The sequence below is a fragment of the Mesoplodon densirostris genome, chromosome 18 (genome assembly GCF_025265405.1).
Source record: "Mesoplodon densirostris isolate mMesDen1 chromosome 18, mMesDen1 primary haplotype, whole genome shotgun sequence".
NCBI lineage: Eukaryota > Metazoa > Chordata > Mammalia > Artiodactyla > Ziphiidae > Mesoplodon > Mesoplodon densirostris.
The window spans coordinates 926,054-949,998 of record NC_082678.1 but is presented as its reverse complement, the minus strand read 5'-3'; the positions used below and the strand labels follow the sequence as shown (position 1 = coordinate 949,998).

The 23,945-nt window shown below is 40.1% G+C and overlaps 1 protein-coding gene across 2 annotated transcripts in view; it reads left to right on the top strand.

Annotated features, from left to right (window-relative positions):
• UTP18 (UTP18 small subunit processome component) overlaps positions 1-16,309 on the top strand; it is a 42,939-nt gene extending 26,630 nt beyond the window's left edge. For both annotated transcript variants that reach the window (XM_060080966.1, XM_060080965.1), the window contains 4 exons: positions 7,987-8,161; positions 13,445-13,587; positions 14,905-14,943; positions 16,152-16,309. In XM_060080966.1, coding sequence (XP_059936949.1) covers positions 7,987-8,161; positions 13,445-13,587; positions 14,905-14,929 — 343 coding nt within the window. In that variant the 3' untranslated portion in view covers positions 14,930-14,943; positions 16,152-16,309. The remainder of the gene's footprint in view (positions 1-7,986; positions 8,162-13,444; positions 13,588-14,904; positions 14,944-16,151) is intronic.
• Positions 16,310-23,945: the final 7,636 nt, after the last annotated feature.

The following is a 23,945-nucleotide window of genomic DNA, read 5'->3' as shown; positions in this document are numbered from 1 at the left end:
GAACCCGTATCCCCTGCATCGGCAGGCGGACTCTCAACCACTTGCGCCACCAGGGAGGCCCTATTTGTTTGATTTAAGTCTTAAAGATACTTAAAGCATTTTTGCCTTTAGCTAGCTAGGTGGTATAAACCAAAAACATGTTTTTTGGGAACACTGTTGTTAGTATTATAGAGACTTTGAAAATATTACCTACAACATGTTATTGTGTCATTGCTGAAAAAAATGGTTATTACACTGGGGCAAAGATGGCTTTATTGTCCTACTTGATTTTAAAGATGCAGGGTGGGAGGAGGGGGTATTGGATACTTGCCTGTAATTCTAAACGATTTTACCTACCAAATGACTAATCAGCACCTGTAATTTTAGAACTTCCAGAAGTCAATCTTTATCACTTTCTTAGACTAAACACAATTGATCCATAAAGAGATTTCAAATTCTCCCTTGGTGGGAGGTCCAGTGGGTCTTGCTGTCATAGCATACTCACCACTTTTTCTTCACTTCACTACCTCCTTCAAAGGTTAAAATTGGGGAAACTGCTTGTAAATACCCCTGTCACCATTTGGAAATTGGTCAGCAGCTACCTTGGGGCCTGGGAAGAGAGGAAAGTGCAACCAGGCTGTGGAGCTTGGAGGCCATAGGCAGTAGGACAGCCTGAGCCCAGCGTTGCTAGAGCACTGTGTACTACGGCAGCAGTTCATGGTTAGCAGGTCTTCTGAGACTAAAGCTCCTTTAGAATGAAGACTGGTATTTAAATTAATTATAAATAATTTTAAGCAGACCAGCTTTTGCCTTTATGTGGGAAAGAGTAAGTGCACAAACATAACCTTCACTCAAATCTGTGAAGTTAATCTTTTTCTAGTCCTTGCCTCTCTTTTTTGTATCACTTTTTATTAATCCCCTTTGAAGAGCCCAAAGAGGAAAGAACCTAGTATTAGTCGTTTAAACTCATTTGATTTTAATTGCCTTTCAGTGTAATTGAATTCTTATGTGCTTGGTCAAAGACCATTATTAGGTTTTTATTGTTAAACCTGGAAAGAAAGGCCTTAACCCTTGTTAGAGGAATTTCCCATGTTATCAGACAGGCGGGGAAGAGCTAGTGGTGGAATCAGGGCAGAGGTAGGAGAAACTGAACTCGCTTGACTGGTTGGCTGGCTGCTCCTTCCCTTCCTCCCACCTCCCTCTCTTTCCCCTCTCCATGTACTGGTGTGAAATTTCTCTATCCTGGACTTTGCTGCTGGGAATTAACTCCTCCCTTGATCTCAGAATTCATCTGATAGTGTCTATTAACTCTTCTCAGTATCCTGGCATAAAGTGAATGCTTTTGATTTACCGCTTTGCTCTGATAGGGAAATAGGGAAACTAAGAATGTTGTAAATAGAGAGGTCTTTTAGTTTACAGCATCTTTTTTTATGGCTTTGGTTAATATAAGGATTGCTGCATATTTTTAGAAAGTTTTCACATTAATTTGTACATCAGTGTTAGGACATATTTGGGAAATCATTAGGGACTTACCCTTCCTTATAGGTCGGGGGAGCTGATGCTCTGAAGCGTTCTGTAAGACAACTGAAACCATTGATAAGGAGGGATCTTGAAGCCTGCAGTCTTACTTTTCCAGGTGCAGTGCCCTTCTCACTCTACTGGGTAGAATCTTAGTTAAGTTGTACCTTTGCTGCATCTTCTGTATATGCAGTACTGTGTTTTGTGACTTCCTATCTAGTCTAGAAGTCAGTCAGTAAAAAAAAAAAAAAAATATTTGAATGCTGGCTATGTATTACAAAGCACTGTATATTGAAGAATGGGAAGTTGAGACCTGGCGTATTCTCTCCTTTGCATGTGACAGCTCTTTGAATACATAGACTTCAGAAGATAGCTCACTAAATTCAGGTGGCCCCATAAGGTGACTTGGAGAATCCCCTTTATCTTGTTGCTGTTGCTTTATTTTCGCTGCTTTACAGTGAAGAAGTTAGGAGCGTCTTGTGCTGCAGTCATGGAATATCACTGTCTTGGGCTTCTGCCTTGACTGGGGGTGTGCAACCTATAAACAAACCACTTCGGGCTCTTTGTATTTTGAGAACTGTTGGTCAAAGCCATAAAAATACCTGTTTTTATATTTTCTCATCAAAGTTCTTTCAGGTGGTGAGATACTTGTTGACTTTAGTCTTCATTACCTTCTTAAAAATACACAAATTAAGATTGTCTTTTTACTAGTTTCCATCTAAATAGTCTTAAACTGTGCTCTGAATAATAATTACAATAAAAAGATTTATAATATTAATAGCAAATTGTTTCAGCACTTAGTATCTGCCAAGCACTGTTTTTCATATATAGTTATATATGTGTATTGTGTGTGTGTGTGTGTGTGTGTGTATAAAAGCTACGTATGGATGTGTGTATGTAAATATATAGATAGATATTTTTTCATATATAATCTAACTTAATTCTCATTTCCGACTCCATGATATGGGTACTATGATCCCTGCTTTACAGGTGGGGAAGCTGAGGCAGTGTGAGTTAAGTAACTGGGTTAGGGTCAGACAGCAAGTGGCATACCCAAGCTTACAAATAGTCTGGCTCCAGAGCCTGAGCTTTTAACCTTAAAATTTTTGTTTGTTTGTTTTCTTTTTAAAAATTTTATTGAAGTACAGTTGATCTACAATGGTGTGTTAATTTCTGCTGTACAGTAAAGTGACTCAGTTATACATATATATTCTTTTTCATATTCTTTTCCATTATGGTTTATCCCAGGATATTGACTATAGCTCCCTTTGCTATGCAGTAGGACCTTGTTGTTTATCCATCCTATATCTAATAGTTTGCCTCTGCTAATCCCACACTCCCACCCCTCCCCACCACCCCCAACCACAGGTCTGTTCTCTATGTCTGTGAGTCTGTTTCTGTTTTGTAGATACGTTCATTTGTGTCGTATTTTAGATTGCACATATATAAGTGATATAATACGGTATTTGTCTTTCTCTTTGTGACTTACTTTACTTAATATGATAATCTCTGGGTCCATCCATGTTGCTGCAAATGGCATTATTTTATTCTTTTTTATGGCTGAGTAATACTTCATTGAATATAAATATATACCACATCCATATCCATTCATCTGTTGACGGACATTTAGGTTGCTTCTGTGTCTTGGTTATTGTACATAGAGCTGCTCAAAGCATAGGGGTGCATGTATCTTTTTGAATTATAGTTTTGTCTGGATTATTTTATTTTATTGAAGTATAGTTGATATGCAATATTATGTAAGTTACAGATGTACAGTATAGTGATTCACAGTTTTAAAGTTTATACTCCATTTATAGTTATTAGAATATCGGCTATATTTCCTGTGTTGTACAATATATCCTTGTAGCTTATTTTATACATAATAGTTTGTGCCTCTTAAACCCCTACCCCTATATTGCCCCTACCCTCTTCCCTCACCCCACTGGTAACCACTAGTTTGTTCTCTATATCTGTGTCTGTTTCTTTTTTGTTACATTTACGAGTTTGTTGTATTTTTTAGATTCCACATATAAGTGTCATACAGTATTTGTCTCTCTGACTTATTTCACTCAGCTTAATGTCCTGCAAGTCCATCCATGTTGTTGCAGATGGCCACATTTCATTGTTTGTTATGGTTGAGTTCTACTGCCTTTTTAAAGGTACATCTCTGTGTGTTGATGTGTTTAAATATAAAATGGTACAATCACTAGGAGTTTTGCAAATTAAGGAGTCTTACAAGAAATAAAGAACATTTAGTCCAGTTTGTCTTGAGAATGAATCCTTTTGTGCCATGTATATAATCCCTTTGGAAAATCAGCTTCAAACATTCTGTGCTTCAGCTTTTATATAGCTTTATCTTTTATCTTTTAAAGTGTCTAAATATACCTTAGATTGCTATTTTTCCTACTTAAATCTGTGTTTTAAACCCTTAGCTTAAAACTTTGCTTCAGGATTTTTGTGATTTCAGTAATCTACCTGGATTGGGAGAATGTGGAAACCAGTCTTTTGTAACTTAAAGCTAACAAAAAGTTTCTCTTTCTAAGATATTTTCAGTATTAGTTTATTCTGATGATGACTGTCCCTTTTCTGTTATCTTTCCATTTGTTTGTATATCTGTTTTTAATTTCTTGCTGGTGTCTTAGTCTAATTCTGCACATCCATCACGGTAACTTCTAGCCACATGTGCTATTTAATTTTAAATTAATTAAAATTAAAAAAATCTAGTTCCTTGATGACACTGGCCACATTTTATGTATTCAGTAGCCACATGTGTCTGGTGGCTATCATATTGAGCAGCACAGCTATAGAGTATTTCCATAATCACAGAAAGTTATACTGAGTAGTGCCAGTCTAATCCAGTCATTTTATTGATAAGGAAACTGAGGTCTATGAGTTAGGTAATTTAAGTGTTGTTACTCATCAGACTAGTTATTGGCAGAGCTGGATCTGGCACTCATGTTGTCTAGTTTCCAGTTCTGTGTTCCTTCCACACTGCCCCCCCCAAGTATTTTTGATTTTATTTTAAAAGAATACTGAATAATTCAGGGCTATAGAAAAGTATGAAATCTGTTATGATTTAGGGCCTGGAATTAATAGTTCTTTAATTTTAGTGCTCTCATTGAACATATAAAATGGGTTTCATTTTGCTTCATCTAGATATTGTTCAGGACATGTATGCTTTATAATGCAAGGAAAACCTGTTTTATTCAGGGATACGTTTTTGCTTCAGTTTCCTCATTCACAAAAACATTTATTGAGCATTGAGCTGGGGATTGTGGGATAGAACTGTGCATCATCACCTTCTCATAGTTTATGATCTTATGTGAGGACATGCATACATGTATCTCTGTTTACAAGGCGAGACGTCTTAAGGGCTGCAGTTGAGATGCAGTGTTTTAATTTTAAGAATGTCAGGAATGGTGAAGGCTGTTATTGTTGAACGTCTGTCTGGAAAAGGTTTTGGGGGACATTGGCACTTGAGCTGGCCATTTTGAGGGCCAGGTGGGGTTCAGAAAAAGACATTGCAGATAGTGGAAAGGATGAGAAAATTCAGGTGTGTGTTCTGAGAGGAGTCTGGGTGGGATGACTCTTAAGGGGGGGCTAGGCTACAAAGGTAAGCAGTCAGGGGATAACTTGTAGAAAGGTCTTTCATGCTGTGTCGAAGAAGATGGACATTATATTAAGTGGAAAGAGAAACAGTTAAGGGTTTTTAAGCAGAGGAGAATCATGATGATATTTGAATTTTAGAGTTTGAAGCAGATAATTTGCATGACAGCCTTTAGAAGGGGAATAGAGGTGCAGGTAGATGAGCCTTGAGGTCATTGCAATAATCCAGGCATTAAGTAGTAAGGGTGGGAATGAGAATAGGGAGATAGGTAAACAATGCTTGTAACGTATGTCATAACTGCTTAGAAACTTGGGATGGGAGAGAAGCAGTGACATCAGGCTCCAGGCCAAGACAGCCAGAAGAGTGGAGTTGTCCAAAGAATGAGGGTGGAGGAGGGAGGCGTGCCAGAGTTAGGCGTGTCACAGGGCTGTTCCACAAGCAGTTAGAAGTGAGTGGAATTAAAGACACTGATGGTCCATGGGGGTAAATGAGGTGAGAGAGACACTAGAGGTAGGTTGATGTGGTTAATTGCCCTCATTCCTGTTGGGGAAGGTTTTTGTGTACCAGGATACGTCGTGGTTGCTGATCTGCTAATGGATTGGCTTCTTGAGTCAAGAACCTGCTTCTAGTCCAATCAACTGTGGTTGAGGGTGGAAAGCTAACAGTCATGTCTGCTTCTTTAGTTTGGAGTTCGGGGGTGAGCTCCTTTCTCCCTTGGGTCCTGTTCTTCCACTTACGATACCCGGTTTTAGTTGTTGTTGCTCTTTGTTTGTTTCTTTAAGCTTATATCTCCCTTCTCCATCTCACGTCTTACCTACCTCTTCCACAAAGCTTCACTGGAGCAACTTCGCCTCATATTGATTTTTCCCTTCTTTGAGGTTCTAGATCACGTAAAGAGCTTAGCTTATGTTCTCCTGTATTTCTGGGTATTTCTTGCAGGCGTATTTTTTCTGGGGTTAAATTCCTTCTGATATTCTGTGTTCCTGTGACAGTTTGCATATTGCTGGTTATATAGATATCATTCAATAAATAACCACTCTCAGTAGCATATTAGAATCAGTTATCAATATATTTTAGCACAAATACCACTGTGTTTCCATATATCAGAATGATTAACTTGTACCATTTTTGTTCCACACATCTAAGCAACATAGGCTATATTTAAGGGTACTCTGATGTTCATGAGGATAAGATTTGATCTAAAATTGATATTTAGAAGAGAGTATATGGATTATAACTTCCCGTCTTTAATTAAGATGGATTTAGGCATAAATTAGTTTTCAGCAAGAAAAGAGATTTAGTATAAAATAAGTGCAGTGAATAGATATTTTGATCCAAGTCAAAAATATAAATAAGGAAAACATAAATTTTATCTTAGGTTGTTGTAACAAAGTACCGTAGACTGGTGGCTTATAATCAACAGAAACTTATGTCTCATATTTCTGGAGACTGGAAGTCTGAAATCAGGTTGCCAGCATGCTTGGGTCCTTGGTGAGGGCCTTCTTCCCAGGTTGCAATAGGCTGGCTTCTTGCTGTGACCCCACAGTGTGAAAAGAGAGAGAGAGAGAGCTGCTGGGGTCACTTTTATAAAGTCCTTAATCCCATTCATGACCTAATTACCTCCCAAAGGCTCACCTCCTAATACCATTACATTTCGGATTAAGATTTCAACATAAGAATTTTAGTGGGACACAGACGTTCAGTCCATAACAAAATTATATAAACCCAGGATATATATTGTTTCTCCTGAGTGGTTAATATGGACTATATAGAGTTAGCTGTCCTTAAATTACGGCGTTCTTAATGTATATGAAATATATATCAGAAACCGTATATGTAAGCAGTTTGAAGACTTTAAAGCACTAAATCTAACATACTATTTGTGTGTTGGCTATAATTTCAAGCTGTGGAATCTTGTATGTGAACTGAATTTGTCTTGTGTATGCGCTATGCCTGGTTCACTGTAGGCGGTAAGTTTAAGTGAGAATGAGTACAGGAATGAGAGAACACTTAGTGGAACACATGTGTGTCGCCCTTGTTAGTTTGAGGCTTAATTCCTTGCATCTTTCAGGTTGATGTTGCATTTGCTAATTAAGTTTGAATTAAGTATCTATGAATTACAAGTACCTTATTCTTATTCCTTATAAATGATGCCCATAACATTAGGTTGTCTGAACACTGAGGGCAAAAAAGTTTACTGAAAGTTCTTTTCTGTGGATGATTCTGTTAAAGCCATTAAGATCTACTTTTTATGAATATTGGGTATAATTCATTGCTGGTAAATGTTTCAGTAAACTTGGAGTGGATGATCATTTCCATAACTCTTGACTGGAGATATTCCTGGTAGAGCAAAAAATTAATATGCTTGCTGTTACAGCTGTTGTTCAGCACTGTTTTGGAAGTTCTCATAAATAGAATAGAATAAAAAAGGAAAGGAGGAGACCTATTTACATAGGGGAAGGACAGCTCTCATTCGCATATTAGGATGTTAGGTTGGCCATAAATACCATGAGAGTGCCAGTCTTACTCTCTTTTGTTCACCTTTGCATCCCAGGCACTTAAATAGTACCTGGCATAGAGTTGAAATTCAATAAATATTTATTGAAGGAATGAATAATGAAGATTTTATGCTTTGTAGGATTTTCTAGCTAGGCTAGTAATTAAAAAGCTGCCAGAGTTAACGAGAGTGCAGTAAGACTACAGTAGAACTGATAGACTGTGTCTAGCTTTTGCCTTGGGATGAACTCTCCAGCCCATGGTCCCTGTGTAACACAATACGATTCCTGTAAATATCAGTTTGGGGGGTTAAATCTTTATTCACTTAGGTTGTGAAAACTCTTTTGCTTGTTTTTAATCTGTTGTATTCCTTTTTCTCTTTGCAGTTCTAATTGTGGAGTGGTAAACATATACAATCAAGATTCTTGTCTCCAAGAAGCAAACCCAAAGCCAATAAAAGCTGTAATGAACTTGGTTACAGGTGTTACTTCTCTGACCTTCAATCCCACTACAGAAATCTTGGCAATTGCTTCAGAAAAAATGAAAGAAGCAGTCAGATTGGTAATATTTCTTTACCCTTTCCTTTTAGCATTGATAATTTTAAAATTTAAAGTTGAAAACATGGAAAGATAATAGGAAAGTGTTGGATTATTTTGAAAAGAGTAGCCTCTTTTGATGTAGAAATTCCTTATATTGTAGCTTTTGGGTGTTATTACAGAAATGACTAACAGTAGCCACCAAATTTGTATTATGTCAGTTCTTTTGGGAAAGCTGTGCTGTCCATTCCTAGCGTGTCTTAAGTGGTAGTCTTCATTTTCAGAGGTTTCTTCCAGCATATACATGAAGGAATACGTTTAAAGCAAACACTTCATTCCTCTATAGTGTACTTTTAAAAAAATTAATTAATTTATTCATTCATTTATTTTTGGCTGCATTGGGTCTTCGTTGCCGTGCACAGTCTTCCTCTAGTTGTGGTGCACAGGCTTCTCATTGAGGTGGCGTCTCGTTGTGGAGCACGGACTCTAGGTGCACGGGCTTCAGTAGTTAGGGCACACAGGCTCAGTAGTTGTGGCTCGTGAGCTCTAGAGCGCAGCCTCAGACGTTGTGGCGCACGGGCTTAGTTGCTCCACGGCATGTGGGACCTTCCCGGACCAGGGATCGAACCTGTGCCCCCTGCATTGGCAGGCGGATTCTTAACCACTGCGCCACTGGGGAAATCCCTAGTTTTCTTTCTTCATCTACTTTTTTAGGCCTGGTGTCATAATGGAGTGGAGGCAATTCTTAATTTTTGAAAATAAATTGAGCTTGAAAATAAATTGTGTAAAAAGATTGCAATTTAAATAGCTGGATAGTTATTTGTGAAGATAGCTCTGTGCCAGGGGTCCCCAGGACTTCCCCCAGGTTTGGTGAATAGAATAGTAAATAAAAGGACTCACAGGACTCAGAATATAGTCATACTCATGGCTAAGAATAATTACAGGGAAAGGATACAAAGCAAAATCAGTAAAAGGAAAAGGTGCATGGAGTGAAGCCTGGAAGAAACAGGCACAGGCTTCCAAGAGTCCTCTCCTAGTGCAGGTCACATAGGACACATTTAATACAAGTCCTCTCCCAGTGCAAGTCACATAGGACACATTTAATTCCTCCAACAGCAAGTTGTGACAACATGTGTTAAGTGTTTTCTGCCAGAGAAGCTCATTAGAGACTCAGTGCCCAAGGTTTTTATTGGGGGTTGATCATGTAGGTACCCTTTGCCTAGGAGGTACCCAAAGTAAAGGCTCCCAGAAGAAAGGCAAGTGTTCAGCATAAACCACATTAGACAAATCATTTAGGCACAGTGAGCTGTCCTTATCATTTAGGGAAAGTTTCCCATGTGTGTAGGAACCTGTATGCCAGTCAAGTTCCCAGACTCCATCTAAGAGCCACTTGCAAGCGGGCCTTTCTAAGGATAGCAGCCTCAGGCCAGTGTTGACTCTCTTCTGCCCAACCTCAGAGTTCAGCTTAAATGTCACTCCATCTGTGTGAAGTTTCCTACCCTTCAGGCAGAACCAATTTCTTCATTCATTCAACAGTTACTGGCTGTGGGCCAGGTATACAGATGGCATAGAACTTTGAATGGCAGCATTACACTGTGCTATTGTTATGTGTATACCATAAGCACTTTACAGAGATTCTTATTTTTATCTTGCTTACTCAGCAAATAAACCTTGCACACTTCATCAGCTTTGTTTAATGTATAGTTTACAAAGATTTGTAAAAGAATTGTACAAAAATATTTTGAGCCAAATAACAGTCCTCAGAGGATTGGCTCACCCCAAGTCAACAGCTAGTAAAGGGCAGTGAACTGTGATGCTAGATTCCATATTCTTTCTAACATTTTAATGGTTTTCTGACTAAATTCCTCAGAGCCCTAGAATGTGTATAGGACTTCAGATGGTAAGTAGGGCAAGTAGGAGACTAAGCTCCTCCCTGTATTATATAGAGCAGCTTCAGTATTACTTGTGGTATGTATTGGCATTTTGCATAAGATTTTCTTTGAGGGAAGAAAGAGTTCTGCTGGAAAAAGTGGTTGGAAAATATAGCATTGTGTTTTATTGCCTCTTGAATGAATCATTTGATAAATGAGAGGATCCTAATTCAAGTCAGCTTTAAAATCTCCGCTCCTGTAATGGTAGTGGTGGACTAGTATATATTAACCTTTTATCATTTTAATGGTAGTAAGCTGTTTTAGAAAACCATGGGATCTATCTCTGTTGACATAATGTATTCTGCAAGATGCCTAGTAGTTAGTTCTGCCTAGTTTGCTTCAGTGATCATGGCAGCATTTGTGGTTTTTTATTGTGGCAAAATCACACAAGGAATTCATTAGTAACAGCCAACTCCCATTTTTTTTTTTCAACTACCGTTTTTTAAATGGTAGTCAACCATAATATCTAATGGAAAGAAGCCGGGCATAGCTTCAGAATGCCTCAGTGAAACATTGGTAGTGTCATTAAATGCAATCTCTTATAGTGATCCAAAGAGTTCTGTTATTCCAGCACAAAGCAGTGAATATAAATCTAAGCCATTGCACCAGTCAGAGACTCAGAAGTTAAATTGTTGTTACATCTACAATCTTGGATGTTGTAGAAGTTGTGAAACTCCTTATCCATTAAATTAAGGATGAGAGACCTTTTATTTGTTGAATTTTGGTATCTGGACCCTTAAATGTAATACAGAAATTACATTGGAGATAAAGGGAACTTTCTGAATTAAAGAAGTTTTGTTGTTTTTGTGTGTGTGTGTGTGTGGTACGCGGGCCTCTCACTGTTGTGGCCTCTCCCGTTGTGGAGCACAGGCTCCGGACGTGCAGGCTCAGTGGCCATGGCTCACGAGTGCAGCTGCCCTGCGGGAGGTAGGATCTTCCCAGACCGGGGCACGAACCCGTGTCCCCTGCATCGGCAGGCGGACTCTCAACCACTGTGCCACCAGGGAAGCCCAGAAGTTGGGTTTTTATGGGACTTTTTCTTACTAGTTCAATTACAGCTTTTAATACAGGGGTCATAAAGAGAGGTTAGAGCACAGCTGAGTTCTAACCAGGTGGGGGTCATTGGTCTGAGGGAAGATGTACTAAAAACACTGGGGAATAGTTACAGTTGAGTCTTTTTTTTTTTTTTTTTTTTTTGCTGTACGCAGGCCTCTCACTGCTGTGGCCTCTCCCATTGCGGAGCACAGGCTCCGGACACACAGGCTCCGCGGCCATGGCTCGCGGGCCCAGCCGCTCTGCGGCATGTGGGATCTTCCGGGATCGGGGCACGAACCCGTGTCCCCTGCATCGGCAGGCGGACTCTCAACCACTGCGCCACCAGGGAAGCCCACAGTTGAGTCTTTTAGGAGGGCATAAACATGTTTTTTGCCCCTGATATCCAAGTCAGTAGGGGAGATAAAATTTAAAATTAAATTGTCTATAAGTTGGTATTTATCCTCCATCAGGAAGAACACATCAGCTTGTCGTGTGAAGCCATGGCCGCTGTGTACGGTTGTGTAGGTTATTTGTTGCACAAGGCACCACATCTAAAGAGACTCCATTTACATCATAAACTTTGTGTTTGTATTTACTGTAGTATTTCTGATAATTTTGGTAACAGAATTGTTCTGTTTATTTAGCTAGAAAAATACACAGCTACCTTCTGGTAAAAATGAACTTTAAAAAATTGCTTTGTGGGCTTCCCTGGTGGCACAGTGGTTGAGAGTCCGCCTGCCGATGCAGGGGACATGGGTTCGTGCCCCGGTCCGGAAAGATCCCACATGCCGCAGAGCGGCTGGGCCCGTGAGCCATGGCCGCTGAGCCTGCGCGTCTGGAGCCTGTGCTCCACAACGGGAGAGGCCACGGCAGTGAGAGGCCCGCGTACCGCAAAAAAAAAAAAAAAAAAAAAAAAAAAAATTGCTTTGTGTCTTGTGCCCCAACTTTTGTGAACTTCTTAGCTTTAATGGATCAAGACCACTTCTAATGCCTTTGCATTGATGCCAGGCTGTTCAGGCGGAGCCTGCTTCTCAGAGAAGTTGAAAATAGTTCAAAATGGCTTGGAGATTCACTGTAAACTTTACTTTCTTGACAAAAAATGGTCAGTAGGCATTTATCGGGGGAGTAGGGCCTAGTGACTGACTGAAACCAGTGTAATAGCCAGGTGTATCTAACAGTGGGTTTTACCTGGTACTTGTCTATGAAAATCACCTTGATTGGGTGGTTTAAAGTCTCATCTAAAAGTGTGAAGGATGATAGACTACCATGATTAATAGCTGAATGATGATTCTGTGTGTGAGTATGAAGGTGGTGTATTTCTTGGAAGAGCTAGAGAATGTGTGAAAATGAGTTTGTTAAAATCCTAATCTGCTTAAGGTAACAGCTTCCGTGCTTGGGTTTTATTTATCCACAAATTGGACGAAGACTTGTCTTGCCTAGGACTTGTCTTGCCTACTTGGGGGAAAACAGGCTCTACCTGGGCCTGTTTTCTCCCAAGTAGACTTTCCTGGAGAAAGAGACCTGGCCTTGAGGTGAGCTTTTGGCTCTTTCTCAATCAGAACACAGTTTCACTTGATGAACTAGGTTTTCATGGTTTAGCCCTCCTCAAGGAGAGATTGCAAGAGGCAAAGAGTATACCACAAAACTGAGAAATAAAAGTGAAAAAAAGGGAGTTATATGATATTGGAAGATTTGTTATGACTTTGTCTTAGATTCAAACTCTTCATAATGTTTGAAGTACCTGTTCCTTGTGATCAAATTTTAGTATCCTTTACTGTGGTTATTAAGTTAGAGCATTAATGGGCTCTACTGTTGACTTTTCACTTTATTCATTCACTTATTCGTTTGACCTTCCCAGGCACCATGCTAGATGCTACATTTTAATGCAGCATCAAGAAAGCACTTCTCTTCCTTCCCTTCCTTCTCAGTTAATAGCACATTGAGAATCAAATTTTAATTTTGGAACACTTTGCTGTATTAAGAGAACTGTACTTGATGTGTGCTACAATCAAAAGGAATTTTTTTTTTTTTTTTTTTTTTTTTTTGAGGTACACGGGCCTCTCACTGTTGTGGCGTCTCTGGTTGCAGAGGACAGGCTCCGGATGCGCAGGCTCAGCGGCCATGGCTCAGAGGCCCAGCCGCTCCGCAGCATGTGGAATCCTCCTGGACCGGGGCACAAACCCCTGTCCCCTGCATCGGCAGGCAGACTCTCAACCACTGCGCCACCAGGGAAGCCCCAAAATGAACTTTTTGTTCCAGCAAAATGACAGAATGAAGACTAAAATTTAAGAAAGATGAGCTCCCAGTTGTTGTAGTTTAAAGCTTTTTATTATTTCCTGCAGGTCCACCTTCCTTCCTGTACAGTATTTTCAAACTTCCCAGTTGTTAAAAAGAAGAATATTTCTCTTGTTCATACTATGGATTTTTCTCCCAGAAGTGGTTATTTTGCCTTGGGGAATGAAAAGGGCAAGGCCCTGATGTATAGGTAGGTATTATTTATGTTTAGAAGTCAGAAAGAAGTCTCAGCTTCTTTTGAAAATGTGAAGATAAAGTTGTTACATTCTCAAGTCTGTAATTATGTATAATTTATTAGATCTGTAGTTTACTAATTAAGATTTATTAACTGATAAATTATAGAGTGTTTATAGTCGACTCCCATCGTCATATCTAAAAAAAATGTGCATTTTTCTACCAGAAGATTTTTCTAGCAGAAAATTTACTTGGGGAATTTTTGGAGGAGAGGGGGAAGCTATATTTTGAAAATGTCAAACTGAGGGAAAGTGGCCACTTTAATAATACTGCCACTTTCTTGGTGCCTTATGTATAGATTGGCCTTTGTTGACTTGACGGTGCTCTATTTATTCCACTAGATTTAAGTGATTTTTTTTAAGAGGTATTTCTTTTCCTGCAGCTGTAAGCTGTAAATAAGGATGTTAACTACAAAGGTACCAAAAGCCTGTCCTCTGTGCAGGTTCTTTTCTGTGCTCAGCCTGCTTGGCTATAAAGCAAGAACAAATAAATCTAATTACACTGTTGCTAGAAGATACAGGTGACAAGGTAGCTCTGGGGGAGAACCTGTGACTTAAAAATAATAGCCACCTTTCCTTGCTCCCATGTGTTGGCAGTGAACGTTGCATAGAACCCTGTGTTTATGTTTGTATGCTTCAGGGAAGGCCTGCTTTCAAAGAAACTGAAATCTGGGGTGAAGAAGAGGAGGAATACAAATTGGTTTTGAAAAGAGCACATAGCAAACGATAGTAGGGCTTTCAGTTTCACTTACTTTGAACGGAGAGTGGTTGGGTGGTCCCGGGAAGATGGATAATGCTGTCACTGTCATTTCACGTCATTTTTGGAGTGATTCTTTCCGTTTGGATTTTATAAAAGGAAGCAGATTCTTACTGAACTTAGGAATTCTCTTCCAAAGCTTTGGTTTATTATAACTGATTTTTTTCTTAAGCCCCAAAGCTTATTAGAGTTTTCACCAGGGCATTGGTCTCTAGTGAGACTGTTTCTAGCATGTGGGTTGGACTGACAGCATTTCTGTTGGATGTGGCTGATCAGGTATTTCATAGACCCTAGTGTAATGCTTTGGAGCAAGCTGATGGCTTTTATCTAAAATCTGAGGTATTAACATTAGGATACTTCAGAATGTCAGCTTGAGGAGTAACCTAGCTGCCTAGTGAGAGTGATTGTGATTACATTTCCGCACCTGAAGTCTTCCTTAATGTCATTCTGTGATCTGATTGACAGTATCCTGGGTAATCACAAAATTGTTTTGATGATTTGTCTTTTACTTTTTCAGGTTGCATCATTACTCAGACTTTTAAAGAGATTATTTGAAGTAAGAAAATCTTTCACTTTTTTTTCATCCTACAAAGTTTTAAGGTTACACCCATTGCTGTCCATTGGCAGAGGGACCATATTAACTGATTTTTGTTTCTTTGCCTCTGGGTTGCTCTGCCTTCAGTTAAGGGAGTGGGATGGATATAGATCAGGAAGAGCCTAGCTGGACTTGAACCTTCCTTGGGAATTTTTTATCCCAAATCACAACAGTCTGGCTCTGTTCTTCTGAGGGCAGATCTTTAATATTGTGTCCATAATGGTCATCAAAATTATAATGACTGAATATTTAATCCACAAAGGAGAAGAGACTTAACTGAGAGAGATAAGTATCTCCAGATATAATTAGAGCTTCTGTAAGCTGAAACCCTTTTATTTTGTGTGTTTCTTGAGAGATTATAAGTGGCTTGCCTTGTAGCTAGTTAATGGTTGGTCATTAGTTTTGCTGCCATATATAGTATATATATTTGGCATATGCGTATATGTACACATATACGCCATATATGTATTTCTTTTTCTTCCAGTTTCATTGAGATATAATTGGCATACAGCACCGTATAAGTTTCAGGTGTACAGCATAATGGTTTGACTCACATACGTCATGAAATGATTACCACAATAAGTTTAGTGAACATCCTTCATCTCGTATAGATAAAAATTAAAGAAATAGAGAAAAACTTCTTTCTGTGTGGTGAGAAGTCCTAGGTTTTACTCTCTTAACCACTTTCCTGTATAATACACTGCAGTGTTCGTTATATTTATCATGTTGTACATCCCATCCTTAGTACTTATTTATCTTATAACTGGACGTTTGTACCTTTTGACTTCCAGGTACAAGATTTGTGCCTTCCTCCAATTGCTGCTTTTGGTATTTAAAACAGTCGGACTTGCTTCTTATCCCATGGCTTTATTTTTCACCTGAGATATGGTGGTGGTTCTGAGGTGGAGCTGCAACCGGCTGTTCATCACAGTTGGCTAATTTGGTCTTCTCTGAGATTCATAAATGTTGAGGAGAGACTCTGGGAGTGCATGTAGACTTAATTAGGGGAAAGAATTTTTGAAGGTGGCGGAATTTTGAGCAAAACATTAGCCAGGAGGGGAAAGCAGTCCAGCTGCCTTGCCTTCCAAGACAGCACTGCCAGTGCATGTTGTTTGTTGGTCACCAGTGACTGTAAATCAAGTATATATTTTCTTCTGTTCTTTCCTCAGATCCAGTTGAGCCACAAGAGAAACCCATCCTGATAAATCTTCTCAGGAACTTTCCAGAATGAGTGATAATATAAGGATAATGATATATTGAGCCAGCTGTGCTTATTTAAGTTACCAGAAATGTTTTAATAAAAACCCATAGTAACTTTTGTTTGAAACTAAGTGTATGTGGTTCTTCCCTCTCCACCTACACACACGCTAATTTGGGTGCCTTTCTTTTAAGACCCAACATGAGAGATTGGAAACACCTGTCTGTAGCCAAAAATAATACAGGTAGTCAGTCTCCTGTTTCACAGTTAACCCTGATTAGTATTTCCCCCTTTCCCAGCATAGATCTCTCTGTGTTTCTGGGTATCAGCTAACAGAGGTTCTGATGAGCCATGGAGGTCAGTCCACATTTATGAGAACCTTGGAATCTAATGGTATAAATTTTGAACCTTCAGGTTTTCCTAGAAAAGGTAGTTGTGGAAGTGAAAAGACTTTTCTGGACTTAGTACTTCAGATGATTGTCACTGTTACTTTGTGGGGAAGGGGGCATATGGAAACCTGGTATGCTTGTCCTACTAATTACTAGCCACTCCCCTTCCTGGAAATGTTCATGACGCCAACTTAAAAGTTTAGTTGAGGTTCCAAGTTTGTCAGTTGATTGTGTAATTCTTTAATCATAATATAACCTTGCTTAAGTCCCTATGTTTCTTAGGAAAAATTGACATTATATTATGTATTTCACCCCACCTCCTTTCTAAAATGTGGAAAAGAAATGGCAGGTTAGAAAAGGAAGTTACCCCAATGACAAAAAATGGTTCTGGCTCTGCCCAGAGAAGTAATAGATCCCACTTAACTGTACAAACAAACAGGCCAGTGCTGGGTATCTTCAGTGTCTTCAGGGTCCTTCCAGGTCTACGGGTGATGACCTCGAGCAGCCCACTGGATTGTGTTAACGTATCCCAGCATCTTTCTAAAAGAACATTTTCTATTAAGATGAGCTATTGCTGTACAATTGTGGAGACCCTTCCTACGTGGCCTCCTTTTTCAGCATCATCTGTCGTAAATAATACTAAGGCTAAAAATTTCAGAGTCCTAGATCCAGTAGGCTTATTAATATTTCTCTTTTGAGTTACTAGAGGGCAGCATTAGATTATGTGAATAATTGAAGCTTTTGTAGCTTTTTGTCATCACCTTATCTTAAGCTTCAGCTCAATCAGTTTCAGAAATGGACGCTAAGCGTTACATGTGCTTATTTTGCATGTGGTTTTCAGAGTGTGAAAGACTTGTAGGAATTTATCGTTCTAGAAAAAAATAATGGAAGTAGAGTTTAAATTTATTTATTTTTGGCTGCATTGGGTCTTCGTTGCTGTGCGCAGGCTTTCTCTAGTTGTGGTGAGTGGGGGCTACTCTTCCTTGCAGTGGTTTGCCTTGTTGCGGAGCACGGGCTTCAGTAGTTGTGGCACGTGGGCTCAGTAGTTGTGGTTTGTGGGCTCTAGAGCGCAGACTCAGTAGTTGTGGCACACAGGCTTAGTTGCTCCGCAGCATGTGGGATCTTCCCGGACCAGGGCTTGAACCCGTGTCTCCTGCTTTGGCAGGCGGATTCTCAACCACTGCGCCACCAGGGAAGCCCCCAGAGTTTAAATTTTAATTCTACTTTGTTAACATCTCTAGGTCATATTTATACTCTACTAGGGGCAGAATGAAGAATTCCCAGTTCTAATTTTTTTTACTCCCTTGATGGGGATTAGAGGATTTGAGTCAAGTTCAAATCCTTCTTCTTGTAACCAGTGCCAAGCGAACTCTTCAAGGAGATAAGAGCCACAGTCATGAACTTATTTACCCACTTCTCTATTGGCAGTTGCTAAAATAGCATGAATGTGGCTCGTATGTGTTTTAGGGGGGACTCTCAAGCTGTGAGGTGATATTTTGTCATCTAGACCCACATGGGATTTATTTGGAGTAATGACCTTTAGTGTATTCAACTCATCTCTCGCCCAATCCCTGCTATAATATTCAATGAACTGAAGAATTATTAGCCTCTTGAAAAATTTCTTCATTTGTGAGAAGTCTCTTGCTTTACTAGATGTTAAGTGTGGTGTGTTTCTGGTGAGGGTATATAACCCTTTCTAAGCCTGTGCAGAATGAAGTGACCAGCTGCAGGGTTTGTGACCAGCATTTCTGCACTTCACCCTGGGGATGGGATGTAAGCAAGCAACTGCCTATGAAATGAAGTGCTTGCTCACACCTGTAATCAGCTCTCAGGCTGCTCGGGAGTCCACTTAAATGCATCTCCAGATTGCTCACACAAGAAGCAAAAAGCATTGGCTATTCTCTTATTCTAATCTGGAGGAAATGGAGACTGGGGCAAGAGGTGTGGGGAGAAGGAAGAATGGAGTGTAAACAGCATTTTGCAGCCCCTGGCACCATAGTTGTGCTCACATCAGTATATATGTATATCTCATGGCATTTTCATTGTTCCTCTGTAAGGAAAGTAGTACTTTCTATAAACATGGAAGTAAATTGGGGTTCAGAGAGGTTGAACATTCCAGTCCGAAAACCGTCACCCTTACGACGATCAGCGGTCCTCAGAGGGTAGTGTGTCCACACTCTTAATAGTATGAAATACAGCCCATTAGGTTATGGGTAGGAAATGCTAGAACTTCTATGCCATGCAAAAAGTATCTTTGTTACATAACATATTACTATAGATCATTTAGGTAATTTATAAACAAATAGGTTTGATTGAATTGAAGGTATATACTCAAGGATTTTCTCTGAAAGGGCCACTGATTTAGATGCCCCACACACTGCCATACCAAACTTGACATATCCAAAACTGAACACATTTCCACACCCTCCCTTTCACTGTTTCCCAGACCTGTTTTTGTATGCCCTATAATGTTAACAGCTGCTGCATTAACTGCGTCACTTAAGCTAGGTACCTAAGAGTGACCTTAAACCTGAGGTTTTTCTCTACTCCATCCCCCCACCACAAAGACTAGTTTCTCTCAAAATGTCTTATTTTTTTTATCCTACTGCCACTTCACCGACTCTCATCAGCTCTCACCTGTTAACACCCTAACTTCACACTTTGAGTTGGATCTCAGATTGCAGCCAGAGATTTTTTTAAAACGTTTATTATGGAAAACTTCAAATGTATACAAAAGAAGAGTGATAAGTATAATACACCCTCTTCTGTGCATCGCCCAGCTTCAACAATGATCAGCTCCTGGGAATTTATATCCCCACCCACAAACTCTGGGTATTTTGAAGCAAAGCCAAGATGTATCATTTCATCTCTAAATATTTAAGTATGTATAGAGATGTGTTTTAAAAATATAAATCTCAACATGCTACTCTTGCTTAAAATCCTTCCAACAGCTCATCTCTCCCAAACTGTTTAGTTTCCCCATCTATGGAAAGGGCATAAAAGTTGACTTGCTTTGTAGGACTAGTTATTAGATTCAGAACAGCACCTGGTCCAGAACATGTTCTCAGTGAATGTTAGCTGCCACCATTAGAATCATCATGACCACAGTCAGGTTCAGGCTGACATTCAAGCTCCTATGCTCGTAGAAAGACCCTTTATTTCAGCCTCTTTCCATCTCTCTAGCTCTCACCACTCCAGAAATCTTGAGCTACTTGAGATTTCCCTGAATATACTTGGCTCTTTTTCTCCCACATGCCTTTGTTCTTGCTGATGCTTCCTCCTTGCCTTTACTTTTTCTGCCTTTCAAACTCTGCACATCTAACAAGACTGAGATGGACTTCTATTATAGTACCTATACCCTTTGTTGCATTTTTTTTTAATACAGTCTTTCAACAGAAGATTTGAAGTGGCTTTCCAAAACACACAGTAAAGAGGGAAAATATAAGTGAATCAGAGCCTGGGAAAATGAATAAGATGGGAAATTAGAAGCCAAATACGTAGGCCATATGTGGTTACTAAAGTTGAACTGTATTTTTTTTTTCAATTTTTGACCTAAGCAATACTCATATATATTGTTTGGGAAAAATACATTTCAAGAAAAAGTGAAAGTCCTCTTTCCCTTCCTATCAAACAGAACCTCTATTAACAGTTGGATATATAGTTTGCTAATAGGTTTTTTTGGGGGGGGTATTGAGTCAGTTATATGTTCAGATGCAAGAAAACCTGAAAAACAGTGGCTTAAATCATAAGATAAGGACATTTAATGTTTATGAAGTCTAGAGGTGGCAGGCTGGCTTCAGAATCCATTCGGTGGCTCAGCAATGCCCTATCTTTGGTCAGTGTGTCTGTGGTTCTCTTTGCCTGTTTCTCATGGCTGCAAAATGGCTGCTGTACCTGAAGTCTCACATCCTCACACAACCCAAGAGCATTCCAAGCTGGAAGGAAGGGAACAGGGAGAAAATAGTCTCTTCCCTGGCAGGGCTTTTCTTTTTCTTTTTTCCAGTTTTATTGAGAAGTAATTGACATACGTCACTCTATATGCTTAAGGCATACAGCCATGATGGTTTAACTTACATATATTGTGAAATGATCACCACGATAGGTTCAGCTAACATTCATCTCATGTAGTACAATAAAAAGAAAGAAGAAAAGAGGCTTCCCTGGTGGTGCAGTGGTTGAGAGTCCGCCTGCCGATGCAGGGGACACGGGTTCGTGCCCCGGTCCGGGAAGATCCCACATGCCGTGGAGCGGCTGGGCCCGTGAGCCATGGCCGCTGAGTCTGCGCGTCCGGAGCCTGTGCTCTGCAACGGGAGAGGCCATGACAGTGAGAGGTCCGCGTACCGCCAAAAAAAAAAAGAAAAGAATAAAGGAAAAAAATTTTGTGATGAGAACTCTTGGGCTTTACTCTTTTTTTATAAAGCACAACATGATTATATTTTAATATACAACCAAAATACAAATCACCATAGTAAATTGATGGCAATAAAATATGGTATTTCATTTGCATTGCATGACAAATGGTTACCATCCTCAGTCATAAATGAGTTCCTAGAAACCAGTAACAAAGACATTGATATACCAAGGGAAATGAAAAAACAAAAAACAGAAGAAAAGGAAATAACACAAGTGGCTAGTAAGGATTAAACATATATGAAGATGACTGAGCTGAACAATAAGAAGAAAAGCAATTTCTTTGTAATATCATATTACCAAAGATTAAAAATCTAACATTTGTACAGCTTTAGGAAACAGACCCGCATAAACACGGGACAAGATTAATGAGGTCTCATCTATATATAGTAGGGGGGAATCTAGTTTGGACTCAAACTATAAATTTTGGATATCCTTAGTCCTAGCAGTTCCAATTCATTGGAATTATTTCAACAAATTAGTTGGATAAATTTACAGTTTATATAAAAACCATGTTTACTGCATAGAAAATTTGTAGCTAGTATATAGATCCCCCCAAATGACTTGTATATTAATTTGTTTATCAATACACCCAAAGGGATTTGCACTAAATTCCATTAATAGTAGGTAACATAGATGGAGGTGGCAGAGGGATTTACTCTCTTAACATCTTTCCTATATGCCACACAGCAGTGTTTGCTATAGTCATCATGTTGTACATTATGTACAGTACACCCTAGTACTTATGTATCTTACAACTGGAAGTTTGTATCTTTTGCCCACCTTTCTCCAATTTCCTCTCTCCCCCCACCCCCACTTCTGGTAACCACAGTCAGATTTCTTTTACTGTGAGTTTGGTTATTATTATTTTTAGATTCCCTATATAAGTGAGATCATATAATATTTGTCTTTGACTTATTTGACTTAGCATAATGCCTTCAAGGTCCATTTTATTCCAAGTGTTAGGATTTCCTCATTTTTTTTATGGTGGAATAACATTCTCTTGTATGTGTATATATGTGTGTGTGTGTGTGTGTGTGTATATATATGTGTGTGTGTGTGTATAGCACAACTTCTTTATCCATTCACCCATTAGTGGACACGTAGGTTGTTTCCATGTCTTGGCTATTGTAAATAATGCTGCCATAAACACACAGACATCTTTTTGAGTCAGTGTTTTTGTTACCTTTGGATATGTTCCCAGAAGTGATATTGCTAGATTATACATGATAGTTCTATTTTTCATTTTTTGAGGCTCCTCCATACTGTTTTCCATAGAGGCAACACCAATTTACATTCCCAGCAACAGTGTACAAGGGTGGCCTTTTCTCCACATCCTCGCCAAGTGCTTTTCTTTTTGATCAAAGGAGAAAGTCTTTGATAGAAATCTCCCTGCAGACTTTCCCTCATGTTTCCTTGGCAGAATAGGGTCACAAGCCCCCCTCTAGACCAATCACTGTCTAAGAGGACTGATTTTTCCATAAAACCAATCATGCTTCATCCCAGGGGCTGGCAGTGGGACCTGTTGCCCCAGATAGCACATTGCTATCTGCCTGTTGCTTGAAAAATTCTGGGCATTCTGTTTGCAAGGAGGGAGGGAGAGGAGGGAATGACTGTTGGGAGAAAACCAACAGTGCTTGCCGCAGATACATGCATGCATGTTTAAAAAAAATTTTTTTTTAACAGCAATGGACCCAAGTTGCAGTATTCTCCAACTCACTATTTGCACTTATTTTCACTTACCCAGCCGATATGGCAGTGCATACGGATTTACCTCCTTTGTAACTACTGCATAGTATCTCTGACTGAGGAAGGGAACAAGGGGTCGAGCCCTGGTCCGGGAAGATCCCACATGCTGCAGAGCAACTAAGCCTGTGCGGCACAACTACTGGAGCGCCTAGAGCCCGTGCTCCCCAACAAGAGAAGCCACCGCAATGAGAAGCCCGTGCACCGCAACGAAGAGTAGCCCCGCTCGACGCACCTAGAGAATGCCCCCATGAAGCAACAAAGACCCAACGTAGCCAAAAATAAATTATAAAATAAAATAAAATTTGCCTCTGAATAACTTTGAGTGAATTTGGTATAAGTTGTAAAGTTTGCATCTACATTCATTTCATTCCAAATGGTTTCCAATTAATTGTTCCTAAACTAATTTTAGAAAACTTTTGGGAGAGAGACTCCATTTCAGTTTGAATTTCCAGTTTAATGGATTCAGCAGTTCTGTCGGTAGGGGGCGCTGTCTCCATTGACCTGTGAGGGAGGGCGGCCTGCACTTCCTGCACTGACCACAAGGTGGCGCCGAGCTCGCCTCTGACCCACAGCGCATGCTCGTTCCCTGCGAACTGGATTCTGAGCGCAGCTGAGAGGAGTTGTGCCTCCTCAGGCGTGGGGGCGGGGGCTTCGGGTGGGACGCCCGGCTCAGCGTTTCTGCTGACAGGAGCTCGGTCTCCGTCTTCTTAGGACTCGCTGGGGTTTCGGCTTCAGGACGAAGTGGGGCTGCGTCCACGCAGACTAGGGAACTAGGTTTCCTGAGGACCCAGGTGATGCCTGAGGGAAAGGTGAAGAGACTGTGAGGAAAAGTGGGGAGAAGCTTCCTGTGGGCGACTGACGGCTGAGGGGGTCCGTCTTCATGTGACCGAGGAAGGGCTTGTTGTGCAAAGCTGGGTTTTTGGTCAGGTTTGTGTGCGGGGTAGCCAGCATGAGTTACGGGGTGTCCAGTTTTCCCAGCACCATTTGTTGCAGGGACTGTCGTGCTCCGTGGTGTGTCCTTGGTCCCTTTGTCATAAATTAACTGACCCCGTCGTGTGGGCTGAATTCTGGGCTCTCTGTCCTGTTCCTCTGGTCCCTGTGCCTGTTTTGAGCCAGTTCCACACTGTTTTGGTGACTGTAGCTTCGTAATGTAGTGTGAAGTCAGGGAGGGAGATGCCTCCAGCCTGTTCTCTTTTCTCAGGGTTGCTTTGGCTATT